The sequence below is a fragment of the Bombina bombina genome, chromosome 2 (assembly GCF_027579735.1).
Source record: "Bombina bombina isolate aBomBom1 chromosome 2, aBomBom1.pri, whole genome shotgun sequence".
Lineage (NCBI taxonomy): Eukaryota > Metazoa > Chordata > Amphibia > Anura > Bombinatoridae > Bombina > Bombina bombina.
The window spans coordinates 1,347,849,865-1,347,875,466 of NC_069500.1; the positions used below are offsets into that span (position 1 = coordinate 1,347,849,865).

The window sequence follows — 25,602 nt, forward strand, 5'->3', positions numbered from 1 at the left end:
ACCTTGACAATTGCTTTTCAAGACATCCAAGATAATCTATAGAGAAACAGGCATATTAGTCTTAAATTAATTGACCAGTTCTCACAGGTGATCACTATTTATATGTCACATCTAAATGCACAACTGGATGCACCATAACTTAAGTTTACCATGTGAAGGGGGTTCTATACACAATCAATTTTATTTTATTTATATCCCATTGCAGTTTTTTTTCACAACACAGACATTTTGTAATATTTATTCTAGATTGTAGCATAACTGAATGTGCAGACATAAAACATGCCCCCAAAAAACGGTTATATTATATGAATGCAACTATTCCCTTAATCTGCATTCCAATTCATCCCACGGCTGTTGTAAATAATTATTAAATATACGTATCTATAATTTACTACTGTCTTGTATATATAGTGCTAATGACAACTTGAATAAAAACAAATAAATGAAAAACAAAGTTTTATTATCATTTTTTTTAAATGTACAGTCTTTTATTAGCTAATAAACACCAACATGCAAAAATAAGCACTACATACAAATTTCTACAGCACTTTGTTGTTATTTTTGTTTTGTAAGACTATAAAGACTAAGCTTTTGTTTGCAATTGTAATCTGAAAATGTATGAAGATGTATTCTACCCTACTGAAATAGATCAATGGTTCCGGCTAATGTGGAATATTTAGATCTTAGAACATATGCAAAGCTCAGTTAAACCATTCCCGAGAACAGCAGATCCAACACTGATAGACGGTATGTATTTTCCATGTGAATACATTCTGATAGCAAGAAATAAGGCAGCGGCACTAATGATATGATCTGAAGGCCTATACAGAAAACTAACACAACCCTGAATACTTCCAACTTAAGGGACATGCCAAGCATTGCCCACCCCAAAGGTTTCAGGTTAAAAAGTAAATATAACTAATTTAAATTCTTAAAGAGAAAAAAAGTTTCTTTTTCAGAAGAATCAGTCCTGTCTTAAGATACAAAACTCTTCCAAAATCAAAATCTTCCTCAAGTACAAATGAGTAAAGTTTCCATTTTTGCATTTTATTAAGGTTGAAATTTCCCCTTGAAGTGTATTGTTGTTGCTTGTTAATCTTTGGTCGCAAGAAACAATTAATGCAACCACCGAACAGGACTGATTTTCTAGTCTGTCCGTTGTGCGTATTTGCAGCTCCTGAACACTGGGTCCTGGAGCAGATTCTGGAGGCACGAGGTTTCCACATCTACATGATGTAGACTTTTTCAGCTTGGGAGAAGTTGAAGACTTCTTTGGTTCTTGGACAAATGACTTTGTCATCTTGGCGAATAGAAAGCAGAGACTGGAAAAAAATGTAGACAGAGTTACAAAATTATCTAAATCGCAATTTTTTTTTTATATATGTGAAATGGTGTTTTAAAAAGTTATTCTCTCAACATGAAAGTGCTAGAAGACTACTAAACAACATCAATTGTTACTGTTTAAATGCCAAAAAGGGACATAAAATGCAAGAAGAAAACATCTGAGCATTTGAACACACTGTTTGCATAGAACTGTGTTTAACACCTGCAAAGGGGAACTATGGGATCACTTGGATTTAGCTGAACATATCTGGTGAGCCAAAGACAAGAGGTATACGTGTGTAGCCATCAGTTACCAGCTAGTTCTAAGTAGTGCATTGCTGCTCTTGAGACTATCAACAAAGGATACCAAGAGAAGTAAATTTGTTGATAAAGGTAAATTGAAAAGGATCTTAAAGGGACATAAACAAATTCTTTTTTATGATTTAGACAGAGCATACAATGTTAAACAACTTTCCATGTTACTTCTATTTTCTAATTTGCTTCATTCTGTTAGTATCCTATGTTGAAAGAGCGGTAATGCACTTCTGGGAGCTAGCTGAAAGCCAATGACAATAGGTATATATGTGCAGCCACCAATCAGCAAATTTGGAGCCTACCTAGGTATGCTTTTCAACAAAGGGCACAGAGAGAACAAAACAATAGATAATAGAAATACATTGGAAAAGTTATTTTAAATGGTGTGCTTTATCTGAATCATGATAGAAAAAAAAGTGGGATTCATGCCCCTTTAAGACTGCATGTTGTACCTGAATCATAAAAGTTTAATTGTGTTTTTTATGTTTCTTTAAAAGCCAAAATACTTACATTATATCCATAAACATATCCATTTGGTAGCATCATGGGAGGATTGTTTTCATTCATCACATCTCCTGATATCTTGCAGACCAGCCTGGAGTTGGCACAATGTGCCATAGGGAGTGGTTGTGCTAATTTGTTCAGAGACTTGCTACACACGGGGCAGTCAGGGTTTTTTGAGGTCCCATCTTCTTTGTAGCACTGTCTGTTTAAAATTTGGTCAAGGAAAATGAGTCAAATGATTTGGGTGAATAAGAAACAACGGGTGTTCTAAAATACTATTACAAATATGCTCATGGTAATAAACAGCTAACACAACACTTAAGAGAAAAAAAATGAAATGATGGCCTTGAATATTAATATATCACTAAAAAGATACAAATATATAAAATAGTGATGCCTTAAATAAATGTGCGAAAATAAAGTCTTATGTCTTTAACTTAAAGGATATAAGTCCCCAATATGTTTCCAGCTCTATGTTTCAATGCCTGTGTAATTCTCCAAGCAAGAAATCACATATATGCTTAAATTGATATTACTGACATTTTCTAGAGAAAAGGTATTGCTCAATGATAAAATGTTCCATATGATTAATGGCTCAAATTCTGCCGCTACTTAGAACAGTAACAATCTTCAAGTGCAATATTTTTTTAAATTAAAATACAATGTATAAAAACAAATATTTAACAAGCATATATAATGTGTATATATGCACAAAAGTGTCCATGAAAAAGCCAATTTGGTGAAACGTATGTTGGATACGTTGATGCGTCTTTCTCTTGTTGCATTGTGGGCAGTTCTTGTGTCCCTATAACCCGAGTGATTTTGTCCATTTTAATAAATATATATTTTTACCTTTAGCTCCAGGTTTATTCAATCCGAGAATGGTCCCCATGTGCACACACACTTTGAGCTGAGTTATAGCTCATTATTATCTGAGTATATTTCCACAGTCGCTCCTTAATTCAATCAATAACAGGTTCACCATTGTACACTTTTTCTTTGGGGATCCTATATGTACCAAGTCTGAGGACTGTGTTCAAATTGAAGTTGGGACTTTCACATATATCCTTTGTGCACATATACACATTAACAGGTTAATCCTATATTGTATTATTATTTAACAACAAGTGTCCACAAGTCACCAAGGCATATACATCGCTACAAATCTCAAGTAAGAGGAGTTCCTGTATGTAGTTCAAGGATCCTTGAGAAAGCCGACAAGGCGAAATACGTGTTGGATTCGTTAGTCCCACAAAGATGTCACCAGAAGGGACGATGCTACCCTACGAGACTGTGGGCTCCATGTACGAAGCAGCGAGAGCTGCTCAGGAGCCCTTGCGTTGCTGGTTCCCATATGCGAGCCTGCTTCCCGCAATGTAAGAAGCAGCGGTCATTAGACTGCTGCTTCTTACACCCTACGCCACCTCTGAGGTGGCGAGAGAAAATCACAGAGAGCTCGCTCTCGCTGATTGATAACCCCTTCAGTTGCGTGAATGAAGGGGCGGGAATTATACACTGCGAGAAGCTGTCCGCCCGCCTCTTAGTACATGGAGCCCCTATGAGTCAAACAACGGCTATATGTTGCGATTGTAAAGTCGAGGTGTGGGGAACCACATATAGGAACTCCGTTACTCGAGATTTGCAGCGCTGTATATGCCCTGGTGACTTGTGGACACTTGTTGTTAAATTTTTGTTTTTATACATTGTATTTTAATAAATTATTTTATTGCGCCTGGAAGTTTTTTTACATCCTTACTGTTCTGTGGAACGGCAGCATATGAGCCATTAATCATCAATCAAGCTTTATCATTGAGCAATACGTTTGCTCTAGAAAATGTGAGTAATTTTCATTTAAGCATATCTATTTTAAAGAACTAAGACATAATACACAATATGTGATTTCTTGCTTGCATAATTACACAGAAATTGAAACAAGGAACTGGAACCATATTGGGGACTTATATCCTTTAAATTAAAGAGATACAACTTTATTTTGGCACGTTTATTTAAGGCAATTCCGTCACTATTTTTATTAACATATTAACATAAAACTGAAATATTTTGGGAAGCATCTAAGGCAATACTTCGGGGGGAGATTAAAGCATATCTAATTAACCCCTTAATGACTGTGACGTACAATTTTTGTTTCTAATAGCGGTGGGACTGCACAATTATACCCTCCCTCCTCCCTTCTGGTCACCCGCTCTGGTCTGGTAGTGGGAGCGAGCTACATTGAGTTTAATGGAGCGATAGGGCTGGCTGTGACTGGACAGCGTGCCCAGATGCGCTTAGAAAAAAAACAGATCCGCTCAGTAGAGTAAGAAGCGGCGGTCTGTAAAATTGTAAATTATAATAAAATATTGCAGCAATATTTTGATGTATAAATTTAGAGCTAAGATAGTGTTATATAATTCTGCACTATGTGCAGATTTATATAACATTATATTTTAGGTTTACGGCCCCTTTAAGAATGAGAACTAATTTCTATAGGTTGGTGGGGGGGGGGGGGGGCTAGTAAACATCTAGCTAGTTTAATGGGAATCAGGGAAAGTAAAAAATATTATAGATATCGGATAAAATATTGTATTTTACATCCTCACTAGTTATACTGATAAAGATCAAGAAACTCATATATACCTTTTTCATTATTAAATAATGACTACAAATTGTTAACTATAACTGCACATAGAAAGAGAAAAAAAATATTACGTTCTATCATACATGAGGATCAGACTGGTTTCATGTGTGGTAGGAATTCTATGCTAAATGTGAGGAAAGTTCTTCTAGTTTTAGAATAAAAAAATATATCCAAAAGAAGAATTTAAAGTCCAAATCAGACCTAGCCTTAATTACGACTGATGCAGAAAAAGCATTTGATTCTATAACTTGGGATCACTTATTTACGTCTTTAAGCCAATTCATTTTTATAGGTCACATTAGCCAATTTGTTTGTCTTATTTATAATAACTCAACAACATCTTTATTAAAGGGACATTCTAGTCAAAATTAAACTTTCATGATTCAGATAGGGCATGCAATATTAAACAACTTTTCTAATTTACTTTTATAATCAAATTTACTTTGTTCGCTTGGTATTCTTTGTTGAAAGCTAAACTTAGGTAGGCTCATATGCTAATTTCTAAGGCATTGAATGCTGCCTCTTATCTCAGTGCATTTTGACAGTTTTTTACAGCTAGTCAACGCTAGTTCATGTGTGCCATATAGATAACATTGTGCTCACTCCCGTGGAGTTATCTAGGAGTCAGCACTGAATGGTTAAAATGCAAGTCTGTCGGGGGGCGCGGAGCCAGCTACCAACGGAGCAAGTCGCACTTTTCAGAGCTCCTGATATCTCAACGATCTTAATGGTTTAAATGCCTATCTTATACAACTTTTACCGACCTTCTCAGCTACTTTTATAGAACTCTATCTGCCTACTGCATGTGGGGAAACTATACTATTCTGAATAGTCCTATAGTCCCAATCCTCTAATTCCCACTGGCAGGCTGAGCGTGTGGAAACATGGCCGTGCTCCTTCTAACCCAGATAAAGGAACTGCTCACTCTGCATAACGCAGCTCTCCTAAAAGCCGTAGACACAGCTTTCCAGCCTCCCGCTGCTCACTTTATCTCGCCTGATGCCCAAATCGCTTGTATGGGGCACCGGTCACCAGACATAGCTGTCCCCCACCAGCCGCCATCTTTAAAATCAACCTCGGAGCAGTTTCCTCCACACCGCCTCACGCAAGAGCAAGCTGAGCAGAGCAACAGTGCAGCTCTTGAAACCACTACTGAGCGGTATGGCTTGGGTACGAACAAGCTGGATACCGGATTTGGAAAACCACCATTGATTGAAGCATCACAATGCAATAGAGGACATTTAAAAGTAGATATCCCGCACATCAGCTTAGCCCTTAAACCGCTCTTCTGGAACTCATACGGGACACATGGTTTCTACAGCGGTGACAACCCGGAGCTGTACACGTTGAGGGGAGACATGTCGCAGCAGTGTGGGGCTCCTCAAGACTCACCTTCAGTCCCGGTCTGGCGGCCTTTACTAAGATTAGAAGCCCTAGTGGCTACGCAGAATACAGTCTCCATATCCATCCAGGGTTTGCGGTCAGAAAGTGAGTTAGCGATCCTTGCAATCCACGACTTTGCTCTGTTGGCAAGACAAGCCGATATCAAGCTGGGTATCGGTTAGCCGACTCCCTGCATACACCCTGAGGACATTTTCTTTCTGGACATTTCCTTGGTTGGATCCCTACGGTAGTATGACCCTGGACCTGGCTATTCTACTTCTATTAGAGACACAAAGTTATGCTTTACACGTTGGTTCTATATAACAGTTTTATGTGCTGCACATGCTATGTTAAAATCATTGCTTGTTTACCACTTTTGTTACAGTTTGGTGTGCTGTACATGTTATGCTAAAGTCACTGTTTATTTAACATTTTTTTGACATGAGAGACTTAACAACCTGGACATGAGGCTTCTAGCCTACCATAAGGTGTCTGTTAATCACTCTATTTAACCCCTTATTGGTGTTTGGTCCTGCATATATTATACTTTATCTGCTCCCTATCAGAAGCTTTCTGTACTTGGTTGTTGCAGCTTTCAAGATGGACATAAGTTAATGGAGGCCTACGTCCCTCTGTTTATCTCCAAGTTGGACTTCTGCATTACAGACTTGGGACTACTCATATTAGTGTAATATGGCTATACCTTTTGATCCAAACTTGACTAGGCATTCTTATCAAAGCTTTTCTCTAACTAGTTCAGTTATACTGTTCATATATTTGTGGGATGATGGCAATGTTTCTATACTGTATTCAAACATGTACAGGTCCCTTATTGTCTACACTCACTACAAATTTTTCATGTTTTGCTGCATAGTTTTCTACATTTACAGGCTATCATGTTGTATGTTTGCTCAATTTGCCTAGGAGTGGATGGGGTGTGTGACTTCTTGCCGCCAGCGGCCGGGGCGGCGGGAAGTTGTTTTCTTCAAATAGCCTCACAAAATAGCCCTGAACATAGCCTTATCATATAATGCTACCTGCAGCACATAAGCAATTTTTCAGCCCTGCTCTGTGTACTAATGCTGCAGTCTTGTCCCTAACAATATTTTTTACAGATAATATATGATCTGGACAAACTCAGATGATCTTGGGACTCTTTATGTCAGAATATATCTTTAGGAGTGCTTTAATCACATGGCTAAGTAAGGCTTTTCCTATGCTCTGTTCCCAGCTCCCCTAGGTTGTCATACCCCCTAGTGCAGGCTGGTCCTGCAATCGCATCTAGATGCACAAGGTCACACCTCTATATTTACTGTGTGTACGTTATGGCTCTCCCTAATGGTTGCATTTTACATTTCTAGGCTTTAGTATCTAGAATATAGCTTTTATTTATGCCCGGCTAGCCCTCCCCATGTACATAAAGCCTTATTTTCTCACAAACATTACTATATTCCTCACTAGGACGCAGTGCTTTATTATATCTCTTTCTTCACTCAGTCTCTTTGTCATAATAATTGTAGGTATGGCCATTAATGTGTATATCCTATTTAGCATAAGTCCATTTACCGTATTTAACTTTTTAACTTCCCACCTCCCCCCCCCCCCCTCTTCACTAGTACTCTCTTGAAATATACCTCCCTACATGGGAGATTTCACCACGCGGTTTATCTTGTACATACCGCACCTTAGAGATTTTACTGATTTTACATTTCATATCGCATTATATAGTTGGAAATGACATGTTTTGAAGTATAGCTGGATAATTTAATATATCACTAGGACCATCTAAAGTATTTAGCGTATGAGTAATAGAGTAAATGAGGCTCCAGACCTTAGCCCAGTACTTCCTCCAGTATGAATTTTGTTTTTCTGCATGTCAACCATTTTATTGTGAAGTATTATATCTGTGCTATCCTTGGCTTAATACCTTGCATTAGTTGTATTGTCTTTTCCATGACCTTAAAGTACTCACTGTATGTGTAACTATGAAAATGAGGTTCCAAATTTCAGTTCACTTTTTTTTTTCAATGTGAATCTTGCCCGTCTACATGGAAACTGTTTTATTGCGATGTATTATATCTGTATTATTTCTGGCTTATTACCAAAAAAAAAAAAAATGCAAGTCTGTCAAGAGAACTGAAATAAGGGGGAAGTCTGCAGAGGATTAGATACAAGGTATCAAAAAAAAAAAAAAGTATATTAATATAATCGTGTTGGTTGTGCAAAACTGGGAAATGGGCAATAAAGGGAACATCTATTTTTTTAACAATACAAATTCTGGAGTAAACTGTCCCTTTAATAAGTGGTGTTTCTCCCCCCAAACGTCTATATATGTCAAGGTATGAGACGAGACAGGGTTGCCCCTTTTCTCTTCTATTTAACACAGCTATGGAACCCTCACTATTCATTTTAGTAAATATTTAGATGGGATAAGGTTAAGGACAAAAAATAAATAAAAACGTTAATACGCAGATTACCCGCTACTCTATATGAGTGATTACAAAAATAAAATCTCTCTGTCCTTTTGTAAATAGTGTGTGAATATAGCTCTTTTTCAGACATCAAGATTAATGTACAGAAATCAGAAATGTGGATTTATAAAATAGTCTGAAAAAGCTTCCATTTAAGGAGGTCAAAGACCAAATTAATTATATTGGTATTAAACTGGGGAGAAACCCTAATAAATGGTAGAGAATAAATGATCAGGCTCTGTTAAGAAAGATTAAATATGACATTAATACACGTTCACGTTTTCCTATTTCACTGATGGCAAAGATGAATTTAGTAAAAATGATCATCTTTCCCCAAGTACTACAATTAATGCAAAATGTACCGTTATTTATCAAACAGACAGATCTGAATGGAATGTGTACTAAGCTTTTTGGAGGAGGGAAAAAGAATTGTATTTCCCTAAATAGACTGTCACTATTAAGATGGTAAGCGCTAAATTACTTTAAAAGGATACGGTGTTTTAATAGCAGAGAGACCAGCTTGCAGAGTAATGGTAAAAACAGAATTATTTCCAAGTTGATGTAGCCTATAGTTGTCATATCGAAATTGCTGAATGAGCATTCGCCAACGTGCAGGGTCCAGAAGATCCTGTTAAGTGGAATATACAGAATGTTAATAAAATAGTAACGGTAGTGGTAACAGGTACATAACAAGGTACAGAGTTTAATTCATTTAGAATTTAAACATTCCAGTTTATCACTGATCAAGAAATGAGAATAAATTAGCAGAAGGATGGGCTAATGTGTTTATATTCGAATTTGAATGTTAGAACGAATGTTATTGTAGAAATTCAATTTACATAATCGAATGTTGATAAGAACGAATATTCTTAAAAATATTACATTTATACAACACAGTTGTAGACTAGAAATACTATTTTAAATTTGAATGTCACATTCGAATATTACATTTATAGAACACAGTTCTAGACTAGAAATTTTATTTCAAAATCGAATGTCACATTCAAATTTGATTATTACATTCATAGAATACTATTTCGAATTCGAATGTGACATTCGAATATTACATTTCTAAAACACAGTTGTAGACTAGAAATACTATTTCACATTCGAATATTACATTTCGAAATTAAATGTGATATGAAATACAGAGCAAAACATTCTATTATTCGAACGAATATTTTAGAATGTTTTAGAAAAATTTGAAAACGAAAATTCGAAAATAGAATGTTATATAAACATTTGAAATTCGATTAGAACGAACAAATGTATCAAAATTCGTTTTGAATTTGTCGAAACATTTGCCTATCCCTAATTAGCAGTTTTTTGGAACATCATATTTATCACATATGAATAAATCAAAGTACAACTAGAGATAATATATGTGAATGTTCATAGACGTTCACCAGTAAATGTGACTTAGGCCAAGGTTAATCTCTTCAAGTTATTTGTACAACAGCTCTGGAATCAATCAGGTTCCCACAGCAAATCAAGATTGAAATAAAAACCGAGGTACATTTCCGTTATCTAAGTTCTCCTCTATAGTTGCTCAGTGCTCGTCTCTAACTACAACATAGACTGTAAGTTTTGTAGGGAACCCTGTAACCTCTCTATCCCAGTCTGCCAGTCATGACCTGTCTGTCTGTACAGCTCTGCAGAATCTGTTGGCACATTACAAATAAAGATAATAATAATTATTAGCCAATAGCTGTAAAGATAAACAACTTTTACAAACTGGCTGGGGAGCAAAAACTCCTAATATATAGTGACAGCAAAGGCAAAATTTAACATTCGTTATTTAAATAGAACAAACAATTTTAAGCAACTTTCTAATTTACGTTCTCTTGCTATCTTTATTTGAAAAAGAAGGCATCTAAGCTTTTTTTTTTTAATTCAGAACTCTGGACAGCAGTGTTTTATTGGTGGATGAATTTATCCACCAGTCAACAAGAATAACCCAGGTTGTTCACCAAAAATGGGCCGGCATCTAAACTTACATTCTTGCATTTCAAATAAAGATACAAAGAAAATAAAGTAAAGTTGATAATAGGAGTAAATTAGAAAGTTGCTTAATATTTCATGCTCTATATGAATCAAGAAAGAAAAAATTTGGGTTCAGTGTCCCTTTAATTTAGACTGCTATACCCAGCTGCAAATATTACTACAATATGTCCTCCTTCCCAGCTGCAAACTCTTTGTGGTCCTCTGCATTCTTCCCTGTAGATTAACTATCTAAGTTCAATACCAGTTTACTAAAATAATATTGCTAATATATATTATTGTTTTTTTTTACAAAAAAACTGTTACAGAACAGTATATTTAGAGCCCATAGCATTCAAAACATTTTGTTTAAAAATACAGTTTGCCTATAAAAATTGGTAATGGAATGATACCAACATTTTCATATCGTGGCTCATTTCCCTGCCTGCATAGCACTCGCCAACAAAGACTTGTTCTTTTAGAAGGAGACAGATTGGTAGGTAGAACACCCCTCCTCCACTCGTTTACTTTCATTTTTAAATTAAGACATTTTAAAAAATATAGAGACATCAAAAATAGAAAAATAAATATCAGGAGAACTTCATATTGCCGCCTTACACATATATTAAGGAGAATTGTCTGTTTCAGAAATAGCTCATTAAAGGGACAATCAAGTCAAAATAAACTTTTATGATTCAGATAGACTGAGCAAGCAATTTAATGACACTTTCCAATTTATTTCCATTATCATATTTTGCACAGTCTTTATATTTACACTTTCTGGGGTACAAGATCCAACTTAGCATGTGCACAAGCTCCCAGGGTATATGTATACTAGTCTGTGATTGGCTGATGTCTGTCACATGATACGGGGGGGGGGGATTTGTCAGAAAAAAAAATCTACTGCTTATATGAAATTCAGAGTAAGTGCTATTGCATTGTCTTTTTATTATGCACTTGTTAATTAAGTAACTCTACTGCATTGAGTGGTCCTTTAAACATGCTTTAAATCCCCTGATTAGCTGAGCAGCTGAAATGACAAGCAGAAATAGGTTTTTTGCTGCTATACAGCCATTACCCTGTCTTTGTGTGAATCAATAAAAGTCTATGTTTTCTCTGTTTATTGTATATGTGGAGACATTCAACAATATCTAGAATTATAGGCTCTTCCTTTAACCCCTTAACGACGCATGTCGTACAGGGTACGTCGCACACAACCTGGTCTTTAAAGACCAGCGACGTACCCTGTATGACATTAGGGGTTTAAAGCGTCTGGAAGCGATCCTGCTCGCTTCCAGCCGCTTTCCGGTTATTGCAGTGATGCCTTGATATCGAGGCATCCTGCAATAACACCCCTTGGCCATCCGATGCAGAGAGAGCCACTCTGTGGCCCTCTCTGCACCGGACATCGATGGCAGGTATCGTTGGTGGGTGGGAGCTGCAGTGGGAGGCGGGTGGGCGGCTATCGGTGTGTGCTATGACGTGGAGGGGGGCGGGATCGCAGGCGTGACAGTTGGGGGGCGCGCACGTGCACGGGAGGGCGGGCACGTGCACGGGGAGGAAGCGGGTGGGAACGGCTACACTACAGAAATGTAAAAATAATAAGTGGTATCAAATAATTATAAATCATTTCAAAAAGATATCTAAGGGATCTGGGAGGGGGTGTTGCTGGGGGAAGCTACACTACAGAAAAAAAAAATATATATAAAAAAGCAGTTTTATTTTAGCAATCTGGGTACTGGCAGACAGCTGCCAGTACCCAAGATGGCTGCCAATAAGGTAGAGGGGGCAGGATAGAGAGCTGTTTGGGGGGGGGGGGGATCAGGGAGGTTGGGGGCTAAGGGGGATCCTACACATCAGCATATGTAAATATGCTAAAAAATACCTTTTATTTTAGTACTGGCAGACTTTCTGCCAGTACTTAAGATGGTGGGGACAATTGTTTGGTGGGGGAGGGAAGAGAGCTGTTTGGGAGGGATCAGGGGGCGTGATGTGTCAGGTGGGAGGCTGATCTCTACATTAAAGCTAAAATTAACCCTGCAAGCTCCCTACAAGCTACCTAATTAACCCCTTCACTGCTAGACATAATTCACGTGTGATGCGCATCGGTATTTAGCGGCCTTCTAATTACCAAAAAGCAACGCCAAAGCCATATATGTCTGCTATTTCTGAACAAAGGGGATCCCAGAGAAACTTTTACAACCATTTGTGCCATAATTGCACAAGCTGTTTGTAAATAATTTCAGTGAGAAACCTAAAATTGTGAAAAATGTTACGTTTTTTTTTCATTTGATCGCATTTGGCGGTGAAATGGTGGCATGAAATATACCAAGATGGGCCTAGATCAATACTTGAGGTTGTCTACTACACTACACTTAAGCTAAAATTAACCCTAGAAGCTCCCTACATGCTCCCTAATTAACCCCTTCACTGCTGGGCATAATTCACGTGTGGTGCGCAGTGGCATTTAGCGGCCTTCTAATTACCAAAAAGCAACGCCAAAACCATATATGTCTGATATTTCTGAACAAAGGGGATCCCAGAGAAGCGTTTACAACCATTTATGCCATAATTGCACAAGTTGTTTGCAAATAATTTCAGTGAGAAACCTAAAGTTTGTGAAAAAATTTGTGAAAAAGTGAACAATTTTTTTTATTTGATCTCATTTGGCAGTGAAATGGTGGCATGAAATATACCAAAATGGGCCTAGATCAATACTTTGGGATGTCTACTAAAAAAAAATATATACATGTAAAGGGATATTCAGGGATTACTGAAAGATATCAGTGTCCCAATGTAACTAGCGCTCATTTTGTAAAAAAGTGGTTTGGAAATAGAAAAGTGCTACTTGTATTTATTTCCCTATAACTTGCAAAAAAAAGCAAAGAACATGCAAACATTGGGTATTTCTAAACTCAGGACAAAATTTAGAAACTATTTAGCATGGGTGTTTTTTGGTGGTTGTAGATGTGTAACAGATTTTGGGGGTCAAAGTTAGAAAAAGTGTGTTTTTTTTCCATTTTTTCCTCATATTGTATACATTTTTTTTATAGAAATTATAAGATATGATGAAAATAATGGTATCTTTAGAAAGTCCATTTAATGGCGAGAAAAACGGTATATAATATGTGTGGGTACAGTAAATGAGTAAGAGGAAAATTACAGCTAAACACCGCAGAAATGTAAAAATAGCCCTGGTCCTTAAGGGAAAGAAATTGAAAAATGGCCTGGTCCTTAAGGGGTTAATTATTTTTTTTTATCAAAACAAAATGTGGGTTACAGTCTCCTTGTTTTCTGAACCGACTAGAGCTATAAGTTAGCCAGTGGTCTGTATGCCTTATTGATGTCTTTTCAGAATCTCTATAATAAAGGTCACTGACGCGGACAGTGCTGTAAATTCTTTAATCTGAAATGGAAATTCCTAGTATAAATGTCTCTTTATTCCTTGAGTGTTCTCAACAACACTCACTGCTCTTCTTTCACAGGACCTCTTCTCCCCTGTTCCAAGGCTGTCATCTTCTCTTCAGTCATAGCAGGTAGATAAAGGTCTGAAAGCCTGCTCACTGACAACAACAGAAATATATGATGTACTGCTAATTTCAATAGCACGTGCCAAGGCTTGTAGAGCCTCACAGAAGTTCTGATGCTATGTCTCTAAAACCTGATCAAAGAAGGCAATATGAAGGGGGCAGAGCCTACAGCTGTTGCGGAAGGTCATGTTTTAAAGGAGCTCCTGATTCTCACCGGGCTTTACAGACTATTTTTCCCCAAAAATGTAATTTTAACAGCAGAGTTTTAAACTACATATTCTTGAGAGACACTGGGAGAGTTTGGGGGCATAACTCACAAAGGTGATTCTTCCTATGCTCTTCAGCTAAGCGACGTGGAGACGGACCGCATGGCCTGAGCCGGGCCTCTGTTCACCTACACTGCTAAGGCTGCTGCACATTCCCCCCCCCCCCCAGGATTTGAGTAATCCTGGGTTATAAGTAGTGAAAAGTACTACTCTACCTATACTAAGCTACACATTTAGTGCTAGACATGGCGGTTACGGTGCAAGGATGGGAAACTTCAATGCTGGAAACACTTCGGTATCACTTCCAGGCACTAGAACAGGACCTGACTTTCGTTTTTGTCCGATGCCTATATTGGCTCGCCCCCTGGGCCAGATCTACAGTATGTCTCAACCAGGAAGGCCACCAAAAGCAATTACTCTTTTGACCCGCTAGAAGAATCCAAGACCCATAGCAGCATAGAGAGGACCGGTACGGTTGACCACGCTCCCCTGACTTCGAATTAACCCACTGCAACTCTGCTGGGAGATGGGACTCTTGGTCGGGAGTCTCAAGCGCCTATGGAGCATGAGGGAGATGCGACACACGCACAGAGAATGCAGCCTTACCTTGCTTGTGGAGAGCGGAGTCCTAAGAAAGCCGTTGGCAAGGCCGGGATTGTGTATCTTGTTGCTGGTTCTAGTGATCCTGGGACAAAGGTGTCTGGGCTGAGGGACACATTTAAGGATCCAAGGGGCAATAATTCCACTCCAATACAGATCAGTAGGCTCCCAACAGATCCGGACAGTACTGCTTTAAAGGTCCCCTATGCTACTGATGACCTCATACAAAGAAACCTTCTCAGATCTATACCCCCTTTGCGACAACAGTTAACTGCCATTTTAACTGTCAACAGATTAGGGATCGGCCAAACTCTTACCTGAGGTATGATTCTGCTCCTTTCAGGTTTGAAACTATAGCAGGACGGACATATACTGGAAGCTCATTATAATGAAGGACTATCAGTATATAACTCACTTTTGCCATTTAACCACTTCAACATTCACATATGTATGTTTATATACTTTAGCCCTGTCTGCATATGTCTGTTTCTACAATATGTCCTTATATCTCCGCAAAATAGTTATCACTGCTACAGCTGATACTGTTTATTATTTAATTTGTATAGTCTGATTCAGAGGGACTAATCTGTAAAATATGAGAGATATATTTTATATTATCATAGCCAGGGGTATGCCTCTTGGAGCCATAGCCCACATATGTATTTTTATATTTCTAAGCTGCGATTGCCTATGTTTATCTCTACAAAATATTCATGTGTCGCCGTAAGAACGTAATATTAGTGTAATGTGGGGCTTGCTATGTTTCACTAGGCTTTAGTGCTAAAACTGATGGTGCTGATTATTAACCATATATAATTTGATTCAGAGTGACTAAACTTTAAGTTAAGAGAGATTTTTACTAATATTATTTTACAGTCGGAGTATTATTACACTATGGCGCTGAACATAGGAGTTGTTTGCAGCAAATATTTATGTTAGTATAATACGTGGCTTAATTTGATCCACTAGTCCTTAGTGTTATAACTGCTTTGGTGTTCTACTTAACAGTTTCTAAATTCAGGTTACTTGGCTGCAGGTCAAGGGAGACAAATTTTGCTAACTATTTTATTTTTTTACATATTGGAACCTGTTCTTGGCCATTGAGAATAACTCTCATATGCTTTCTTTGCATTTGCACTTGCCTTATATGACGGTATTATATTCTATAAAAGATGTATACAAATGCAACCGGAAAACTAGTGTTTCCTATGAATTTATAAACGTCTTAATCACTAGTATAATTTGTAAAGAGTGGGTATCACCTTTGGCAGCTACCTTTATTACGGCTAGATCACGAGTTTGGCGTTAGCCTTAAAAAGCAGCCAACGCTGCTTTTTAACGCCCGCTGGTATTACGAGTCTGACAGGTACACCGCTCACAGGCTCACTGCTCACTTTTCTTCCGCGACTCGAGGCTACCGCAAAACCCCTTACGTCAATTGTGTATCCTATCTTTTTAATGGATTTGCCCAACGCTGGTATTACGAGTCTTGGAAGAAGTGAGCGGTAGACCCTCTCCTGTCCAGACTCCTACTGCATTTAAAAGTCAGTAGTTAAGAGTTTTATGGGCTAACGCCGGAACATAAAGCTCTTAACTAAAGTGCTAACAAGTACACTAACACCCTATTAACCCCTAAACCGAGGCCCCCCACATCGCAAACACTAAAATAAATATTTTTAACCCCTAATCTGCCGACCGGACATCGCCGCCACCTACATTATACCTATGAACCCCTAATCTGCTGCCGCTAACATCGCTGACACCTACATTATATTTATTAACCCCTAATCTGCCCCCCCCAACGTCGCCACCACCTACCTACAATTATTAACCCCTAATCTGCCAACCGGACATCGCCGCCACTTTAATAAATGTATTAACCCCTAAACCTAAGTCTAACCCCCCCTAACTTAAATATAATTTAAATTTAACTAAATTAATTTAACATAATTAAATAAATTATTCCTATTTAAAACTAAATACCTACCTATAAAATAAACCCTAAGCTAGCTACAATATAACTAATAGTTACATTGTAGCTAGCTTAGGATTTATTTTTATTTTACAGGCAACTTTGTATTTATTTTAACAAGGTACAATAGTTATTAAATAGTTATTAACTATTTAATAACTACATAGCTAAAATAAGTACAAAATGACCTGTAAAATAAACCCTAACCTAAATAACAATTACACCTAACACTACACTATCATTAAACTAATTACCTAAACTACCTACAATTAAATACAATTAAATTAAACTAAATTACGAAAATAAAAAACACTAAATTACAGAAAATACAAAAAATTACAAGAATTTTAAACTAATTACACCTATCTAAACCCCCTAATAAAATAAAAAAGCCCCCCAAAATAATAAAAATCCCTACCCTATACTAAATTACAAATAGCCCTTAAAAGGGCCTTTTGCGGGGCATTGCCCCAAAGTAATCAGCTCTTTTACCTGTAAAAAAAAAATACAATACCCCCCCCAACATTAAAACCCACCACCCACACACCCAACCCTACTCTAAAACCCACCCAATTCCCCCTTAAAAAAAACTAACACTAACGCCCTGAAGATCACCCTACCCAGAGCCGTCTTCACCCAGCCGGGCACAAGTGATCCTCCATACGGCAGAAGTCTTCATCCGATCGGGGGCCGAAGAGGTCCTCCAGACGGCAGAAGGCTTCATCCAGGCGGCATCTTCTATCTTCATCCATCCGGATCGGCTCCATCTTCAATCCAGCCGACGCGGAGCATCCTCTTCAAACGAAGTCCTAACGAAGAATGAAGGTTCCTTTAAATGACGTCATCCAAGATGGCGTCCCTTGAATTCCGATTGGCTGATAGAATCCTATCAGCCAATCGGAATTAAGGTAGGAATAATCCTATTGGCTGATGTTATCAGCCAATCGGATTGAAGTGCAATCCGATTGGCTGATCCAATCAGTCAATAGGATTGACCTCGCATTCTATTGGCTGTTTAAATCAGCCAATAGAATGTGAGGTCAATCCTATTGGCTGATTGCATCAGCCAATAGGATTTTTCCTATCTTAATTCCGATTGGCTGATAGGATTCTATCAGCCAACCGGAATTCATGGGACGCCATCTTGGATGACGTCATTTAAAGGAACCTTCATTCAGTGTTAGGACGTCGTTTGAAGAGGATGGCTCCGCGTCGGCTGGATTGAAGATGGACCCGCTCCGCTCCGGATGGATGAAGATAGAAGATGCCGCTTGGATGAAGACTTCTGCCGCTTGGAGGACCTCTTCTGGCCGGATCGGATGAAGACTTCTGCCCCTCTGGAGGTCCACTTGTGCCCGGCTCAGGGGGGTAGTGTTAGGTTTTTTTAAGGGGGTATTGGGTGGGTTTTAGAGTAGGGTTGGGTGTGTGGGTGGTGGGTTTTAATGTTGGGGGGTATTGTATTTTTTTTTACATGTGAAAGAGCTGATTACTTTGGGGCAATGCCCCGCAAAAAGCCCTTTTAAGGGCTATTTGTAATTTAGTATAGGGTAGGGAATTTTATTATTTTGGGGGCTTTTTTATTTTATTAGGGGAATTAGAGTAGGTGTAATTAGTTTAAAATTCTTGTAATTCTTTTTTTATTTTCTGTAATTTAGTGTGTTTTTTTTCCAGTAATTTAGTTTATTTTATTTATTTTGTAATTAATTGTAGGTAGTTTAGGTAATTAATTTAATGATAGTGTAGTGTTAGGTGTAATTGTAACTTAGGTTAGGATTTATTTTACAGGTAATTTTGTACTTATTTTAGCTAGGTAGTTATTAAATAGTTAATAACCATTTAATAACTATTGTACCTAGTTAAAATAAATACAAAGTTGCCTGTAAAATAAATATAAATCCTAAGCTAGCTACAATGTAACTATTAGTTATATTGTAGCTAGTTTAGAGTTTATTTTATCGGTAAGTATTTAGTTTTAAATAGGATTAATTTATTTAATTATGTTAAATTTATTTCGTTTAATTTAAATTATATTTAAGTTAGGGGGTTAGGGTTAGGCTTAGGGGTTAATACCTTTAATATAGTAGCGGCGACGTTGGGGTCGGAAGATTAGGAGTTAATAAATATAATGTAGGTGTCGGCGATGTTGGGGGCAGTAGATTAGGAGTTCATAAGTATAATGTAGGTTGCGGCGGTGTCCGGAGCGGAAGATTAGGGGTTAATAATATAATGTAGCTGTCAGCAATAGCGGGGGCGGCAGATTAGGGGTTAATAAGTGTAATATTAGGGGTGTTTAGACTCAGGGTTTGTGTTAGGGTGTTAGGTGTAGACATAGATTTATTTTCCCCATAGGAAACAATGGGGCTGCGTTAGAAGCTGGAAGCCAGCTTACCGCTACCGTAAGCAACACTGGTATTGAGGTGAGATGTGGAGCTAAATTCTGCTCTACGCTCACCTTTTTGCGGCTAACGCCAGATTTAAAAAAACCTGTAATACCAGCGTTGGCTTAAGGGAGCGGTGGGAACAAAAGGCTTGTTAGATCCGCACGGCTTTACCGACAAAACTCGTGATCTAGCCGTTAGACTTTACAGACTATCGCTGTGGACTTATTAGCTCACTTTATATTACTGACTTTCTGTTATTGGATTTTTATACCAATATTGGCCAGTTAAATGTCTATGCTAATGATTAACCACCCTAGACCAGTAAGAATCTTTGGCTAATAGGTATATTCATATGAGAAATAATATGAAGCAACAGTACTGTTCTTTTAAACTAGTCCTATGGGTCTAATGGTGGCCCTATATATTTTACTCTATTCCTATTACATATCCCCTACTACGCTCCCCTAGTTATAGAAGTTACATTTTTAGGAGATGCTATACCTATATATACATTCATTGAAAATAGGGGTTAACTGGATTATACTATAGAGACAAAAGAAAAAAAGAGGTTTATCATTTGAGACCCAGGTGTAGTCTCTCTACCTACTATATCCTCTGTTAATTTATATTTTATATGTTGTTAGAGGGTCCCGGAGTGGCCCCATGTGTTAGTCAGGAGGTGCAAGTGTTATGTCTACTTACAGTTTGTACAAAATGCTATATAGATTTGTGCTGCACTTTTTCTCCTCATATTGATTTATTGTAACTAATTTTCTGTATAACTTTCAAATGTTACAGCTTGTCTGTATGCCCTATTTCATACCTCAATAAAAACATAAAAAAAAAAAAAAGTAGGCAATACGTTATATAATGATAGACTATATAAATAATGAAAATATAAAACAATAAAACTAATACTCAGTAGCCAAGATATTGAGGAGCCACCACTTTCCTCTCTTCCAAGGTGGTCATCTTTTATTCAGTCACAACTGGTAGGTATAGGTCTGCAGGTAAAGCACCCTCCAGGCAGAGATAGGCACAGACAAAGGCTGTGGTGGACACTTTCCAAAGTACAGACCTTAGTGAAGGACACCAAGGTACATTTTAAATTAAAAACATTATTTTATAGTTCTTGGTGTTATTATACTGTTATTATATATATGATTCTATAACCAGCCCTCCTCTGGCTATACGCATGAGCCAGTGTCACTACTGTGTCATTATATAGCACTGGGTGTTATTATACTGATGCAGATACCACTGATCCTATAACCAGCCCTCCTCTGGCTATACCCATGTGCCAGTGTCACTACTGTGTCATTATATAGTGCTGGGTGTTATTATACTGATGCAGATACCACTGATCCTATAACCAACCCTACTCTGGCTATACCCATGTGCCAGTGTCACTACTGTGTCATTATATAGCGCTGGGTGTTATTATACTGATGCAGATACCACTGATTCTATAACCAGCCCTCCTCTGGCTATACCCATGTGCCAGTGTCACTACTGTGTCATTATATAGTGCTTGGTGTTATTATACTGATGCAGATACCACTGATCCTATAACCAGCCCTCCTCTGGCTATACACATGTGCCAGTGTCACTACTGTGTCATTATATAGCGCTGGGTGTTATTATACAGGTGCAGATACCACTGATCCTATAACCAGCCCTCCTCTGGCTATACCCATGTGCCAGTGTCACTACTGTGTCATTATATAGCGCTGGGTGTTATTATACTGATGCAGATACCACTGATCCTATAACCAGCCCTCCTCTGGCTATACCCATGTGCCAGTGTCCCTACTGTGTCATTATATAGTGCTGGGTGTTATTATACTGATGCAGATACCACTGATCCTATAACCAGCCCTCCTCTGGCTATACCCATGTGCCAGTGTCACTACTGTGTCATTATATAGCGCTGGGTGTTATTATACTGATGCAGATACCACTGATCCTATAACCAGCCCTCCTCTGGCTATACCCATGTGCCAGTGTCCCTACTGTGTCATTATATAGTGCTGGGTGTTATTATACTGATGCAGATACCACTGATCCTATAACCAGCCCTCCTCTGGCTATACCCATGTGCCAGTGTCACTACTGTGTCATTATATAGTGCTTGGTGTTATTATACTGATGCAGATACCACTGATCCTATAACCAGCCCTCCTCTGGCTATACCCATGTGCCAGTGTCACTACTGTGTCATTATATAGTGCTGGGTGTTATTATACTGATGCAGATACCACTGATCCTATAACCAGCCCTCCTCTGGCTATACCCATGTGCCAGTGTTACTACTGTGTCATTATATAGTGCTGGGTGTTATTATACTGATGCAGATACCACTGATCCTATAACCAGCCCTCCTCTGGCTATACCCATGTGCCAGTGTCACTACTGTGCCATTATATAGCGCTGGGTGTTATTATATTGATGCAGATACCACTGATCCTATAACCAGCCCTCCTCTGGCTATACGCATGAGCCAGTGTCACTACTGTGTCATTATATAGTGCTGGGTGTTATTATACTGATGCAGATACCACTGATCCTATAACCAGCCCTCCTCTGGCTATACCCATGTGCCAGTGTCCCTACTGTGTCATTATATAGTGCTGGGTGTTATTATACTGATGCAGATACCACTGATCCTATAACCAGCCCTTGTCTGGCTATACGCATGAGCCAGTGTCACTACTGTGTCATTATATAGTGCTTGGTGTTATTATACTGATGCAGATACCACTGATCCTATAACCAGCCCTCCTCTGGCTATACCCATGTGCCAGTGTCACTACTGTGTCATTATATAGTGCTGGGTGTTATTATACTGATGCAGATACCACTGATCCTATAACCAACCCTTTTCTGGCTATACCCATGTGCCAGTGTCACTACTGTGTCTTTGTATAGTGCTTGGTGTAATTATACTGATGCAGATACCACTGATCCTATAACCAGCTCTCCTCTGGCTATACCCATGTGCCAGTGTCACTACTGTGCCATTATATAGCGCTGGGTGTTATTATATTGATGCAGATACCACTGATCCTATAACCAGCCCTCCTCTGGCTATACCCATGTGCCAGTGTCACTTCTGTGTCTTTGTATAGTGCTTGGTGTTATTATACTGATGCAGATACCACTGATCCTATAACCAGCCCTCCTCTGGCTATACCCATGTGCCAGTGTCACTACTGTGTCATTATATAGTGCTGGGTGTTATTATACAGGTGCAGATACCACTGATCCTATAACCAGCCCTTGTCTGGCTATACCCATGTGCCAGTGTCACTACTGTGTCATTATATAGCACTAGGTGTTATTATACTGATGCAGATACCACTGATCCTATAACCAGCCCTCCTCTGGCTATACCCATGTGCCAGTGTCACTACTGTGTCATTATATAGTGCTGGGTGTTATTATACTGATGCAGATACCACTGATCCTATAACCAGCCCTCCTCTGGCTATACCCATGTGCCAGTGTCACTACTGTGTCATTATATAGTGCTGGGTGTTATTATACTGATGCAGATACCACTGATCCTATAACCAGCCCTCCTCTGGCTATACCCATGTGCCAGTGTCACTACTGTGTCATTATATAGTGCTGGGTGTTATTATACTGATGCAGATACCACTGATCCTATAACCAGCCCTCCTCTGGCTATACCCATGTGCCAGTGTCACTACTGTGCCATTATATAGCGCTGGGTGTTATTATATTGATGCAGATACCACTGATCCTATAACCAGCCCTCCTCTGGCTATACCCATGTGCCAGTGTCACTACTGTGTTATTATATAGTGCTTGGTGTTATTATACTGATGCAGATACCACTGATCCTATAACCAGCCCTCCTCTGGCTATACCCATGTGCCAGTGTCACTACTGTGTCATTATATAGTGCTGGGTGTTATTATACAGGTGCAGATACCACTGATCCTATAACCAGCCCTCCTCTGGCTATACCCATGTGCCAGTGTCACTACTGTGCCATTATATAGCGCTGGGTGTTATTATATTGATGCAGATACCACTGATCCTATAACCAGCCCTCCTCTGGCTATACGCATGAGCCTGTGTCACTACTGTGTCATTATATAGTGCTGGGTGTTATTATACTGATGCAGATACCACTGATCCTATAACCAGCCCTCCTCTGGCTATACCCATGTGCCAGTGTCCCTACTGTGTCATTATATAGTGCTGGGTGTTATTATACTGATGCAGATACCACTGATCCTATAACCAGCCCTTGTCTGGCTATACGCATGAGCCAGTGTCACTACTGTGTCATTATATAGTGCTTGGTGTTATTATACTGATGCAGATACCACTGATCCTATAACCAGCTCTCCTCTGGCTATACCAATGAGCAAGTGTCACTACTGTGTCATTATATAGTGCTGGGTGTTATTATACTGATGCAGATACCATTGACCCTATAACCAACCCTTGTCTGGCTATACCCATGTGCCAGTGTCACTACTGTGTCTTTGTATAGAGCTGGGTGTTATTATACAGATGCAGATACACATCCAGTATTTCACTCAGGCTTTATTTATTCCATAACTTATCACCCAATATCGCTAGCAGTCTCTTGACGAGTCACTAACTTTATTCACACTACATATTTTTTTCTTCCTATTATTTAATCAGAAAGAAAAGATGTGTCTATGTACGGACACCTTGCCTATCCCTGCCTCCAGGTCCTCACTGACTGCTGTTATAGGCCAGGTGACCTCAAGTGATACAATAGGCTACAACAATACAGAATACTGAAGTTGTCTTGAAAATTGCCATAAGGAAAGGTAAATATTGCTAAATATTGGATGGATTTTAAATATAAGGATATTACGCAGATTGAAGGGTGTCCCTTTAGAGCTCCTTAGTATCACAACCAATTATGATTGCCCCTTGAAAGATCAACCTTTAAATCAAATTTCAAGCCTCAGATGGGTGCTATCTTACCTCTCTATTATGACCTCCTTAGCCAGAATGCTTTTCTGATTATGATAATGTTGGCGAGTGGCACAGTCTTAAAAAACATAATTTATGTAAGAACTTACCTGATAAATTCATTTCTTTCATATTAGCAAGAGTCCATGAGCTAGTGACGTATGGGATATACATTCCTACCAGGAGGGGCAAAGTTTCCCAAACCTCAAAATGCCTATAAATACACCCCTCACCACACCCACAAATCAGTTTAACGAATAGCCAAGAAGTGGGGTGATAAGAAAAAAAGTGCGAAGCATAAATATAAGGAATTGGAATAATTGTGCTTTATACAAAAAATCATAACCACCACAAAAAAGGGTGGGCCTCATGGACTCTTGCTAATATGAAAGAAATGAATTTATCAGGTAAGTTCTTACATAAATTATGTTTTCTTTCATGTAATTAGCAAGAGTCCATGAGCTAGTGACGTATGGGATAATGACTACCCAAGATGTGGATCTTCCACGCAAGAGTCACTAGAGAGGGAGGGATAAAATAAAGACAGCCAATTCCGCTGAAAATAATCCACACCCAAACAAAGTTTAAAACTTATAATGAAAAAAACTGAAATTATAAGCAGAAGAATCAAACTGAAACAGCTGCCTGAAGTACTTTTCTACCAAAAACTGCTTCAGAAGAAGAAAACACATCAAAATGGTAGAATTTAGTAAAAGTATGCAAAGAAGACCAAGTTGCTGCTTTGCAAATCTGAACAACCGAAGCTTCATTCCTAAACGCCCAGGAAGTAGAAACTGACCTAGTAGAATGAGCTGTAATCCTTTGAGGCGGAGTTTTACCCGACTCGACATAAGCATGATGAATTAAAGATTTCAACCAAGATGCCAAAGAAATGGCAGAAGCCTTCTGACCTTTCCTAGAACCGGAAAATATAACAAATAGACTAGAAGTCTTTCGGAAATTCTTAGTAGCTTCAACATAATATTTTAAAGCTCTAACTACATCCAAAGAAAGCAATGATTTCTCCTTAGAATTCTTAGGATTAGGACATAATGAAGGAACCACAATTTCTCTACTAATGTTGTTAGAATTCACAACCTTAGGTAAAAATTTAAAAGAAGTTCGCAACACCGCCTTATCCTGATGAAAAATCAGAAAAGGAGACTCACAAGAAAGAGCAGATAATTCAGAAACTCTTCTGGCAGAAGAGATGGCCAAAAGGAACAAAACTTTTCAAAAAAGTAATTTAATGTCCA

At 38.5% G+C, this 25,602-nt stretch overlaps 1 protein-coding gene across 1 annotated transcript in view; it reads right to left on the bottom strand.

The window, feature by feature from the left end:
* Positions 1–443: 443 nt before the first annotated feature.
* Positions 444–25,602, bottom strand: part of MAEA (macrophage erythroblast attacher, E3 ubiquitin ligase) — a 245,163-nt gene continuing 220,004 nt past the window's right edge. The window contains exons 7-9 of the mRNA XM_053704240.1: positions 9,129–9,262; positions 2,149–2,344; positions 444–1,322 (exon numbers count right to left, since the gene is read on the bottom strand). Coding sequence (XP_053560215.1) covers positions 1,227–1,322; positions 2,149–2,344; positions 9,129–9,262 — 426 coding nt within the window. The 3' untranslated portion in view covers positions 444–1,226. The remainder of the gene's footprint in view (positions 1,323–2,148; positions 2,345–9,128; positions 9,263–25,602) is intronic.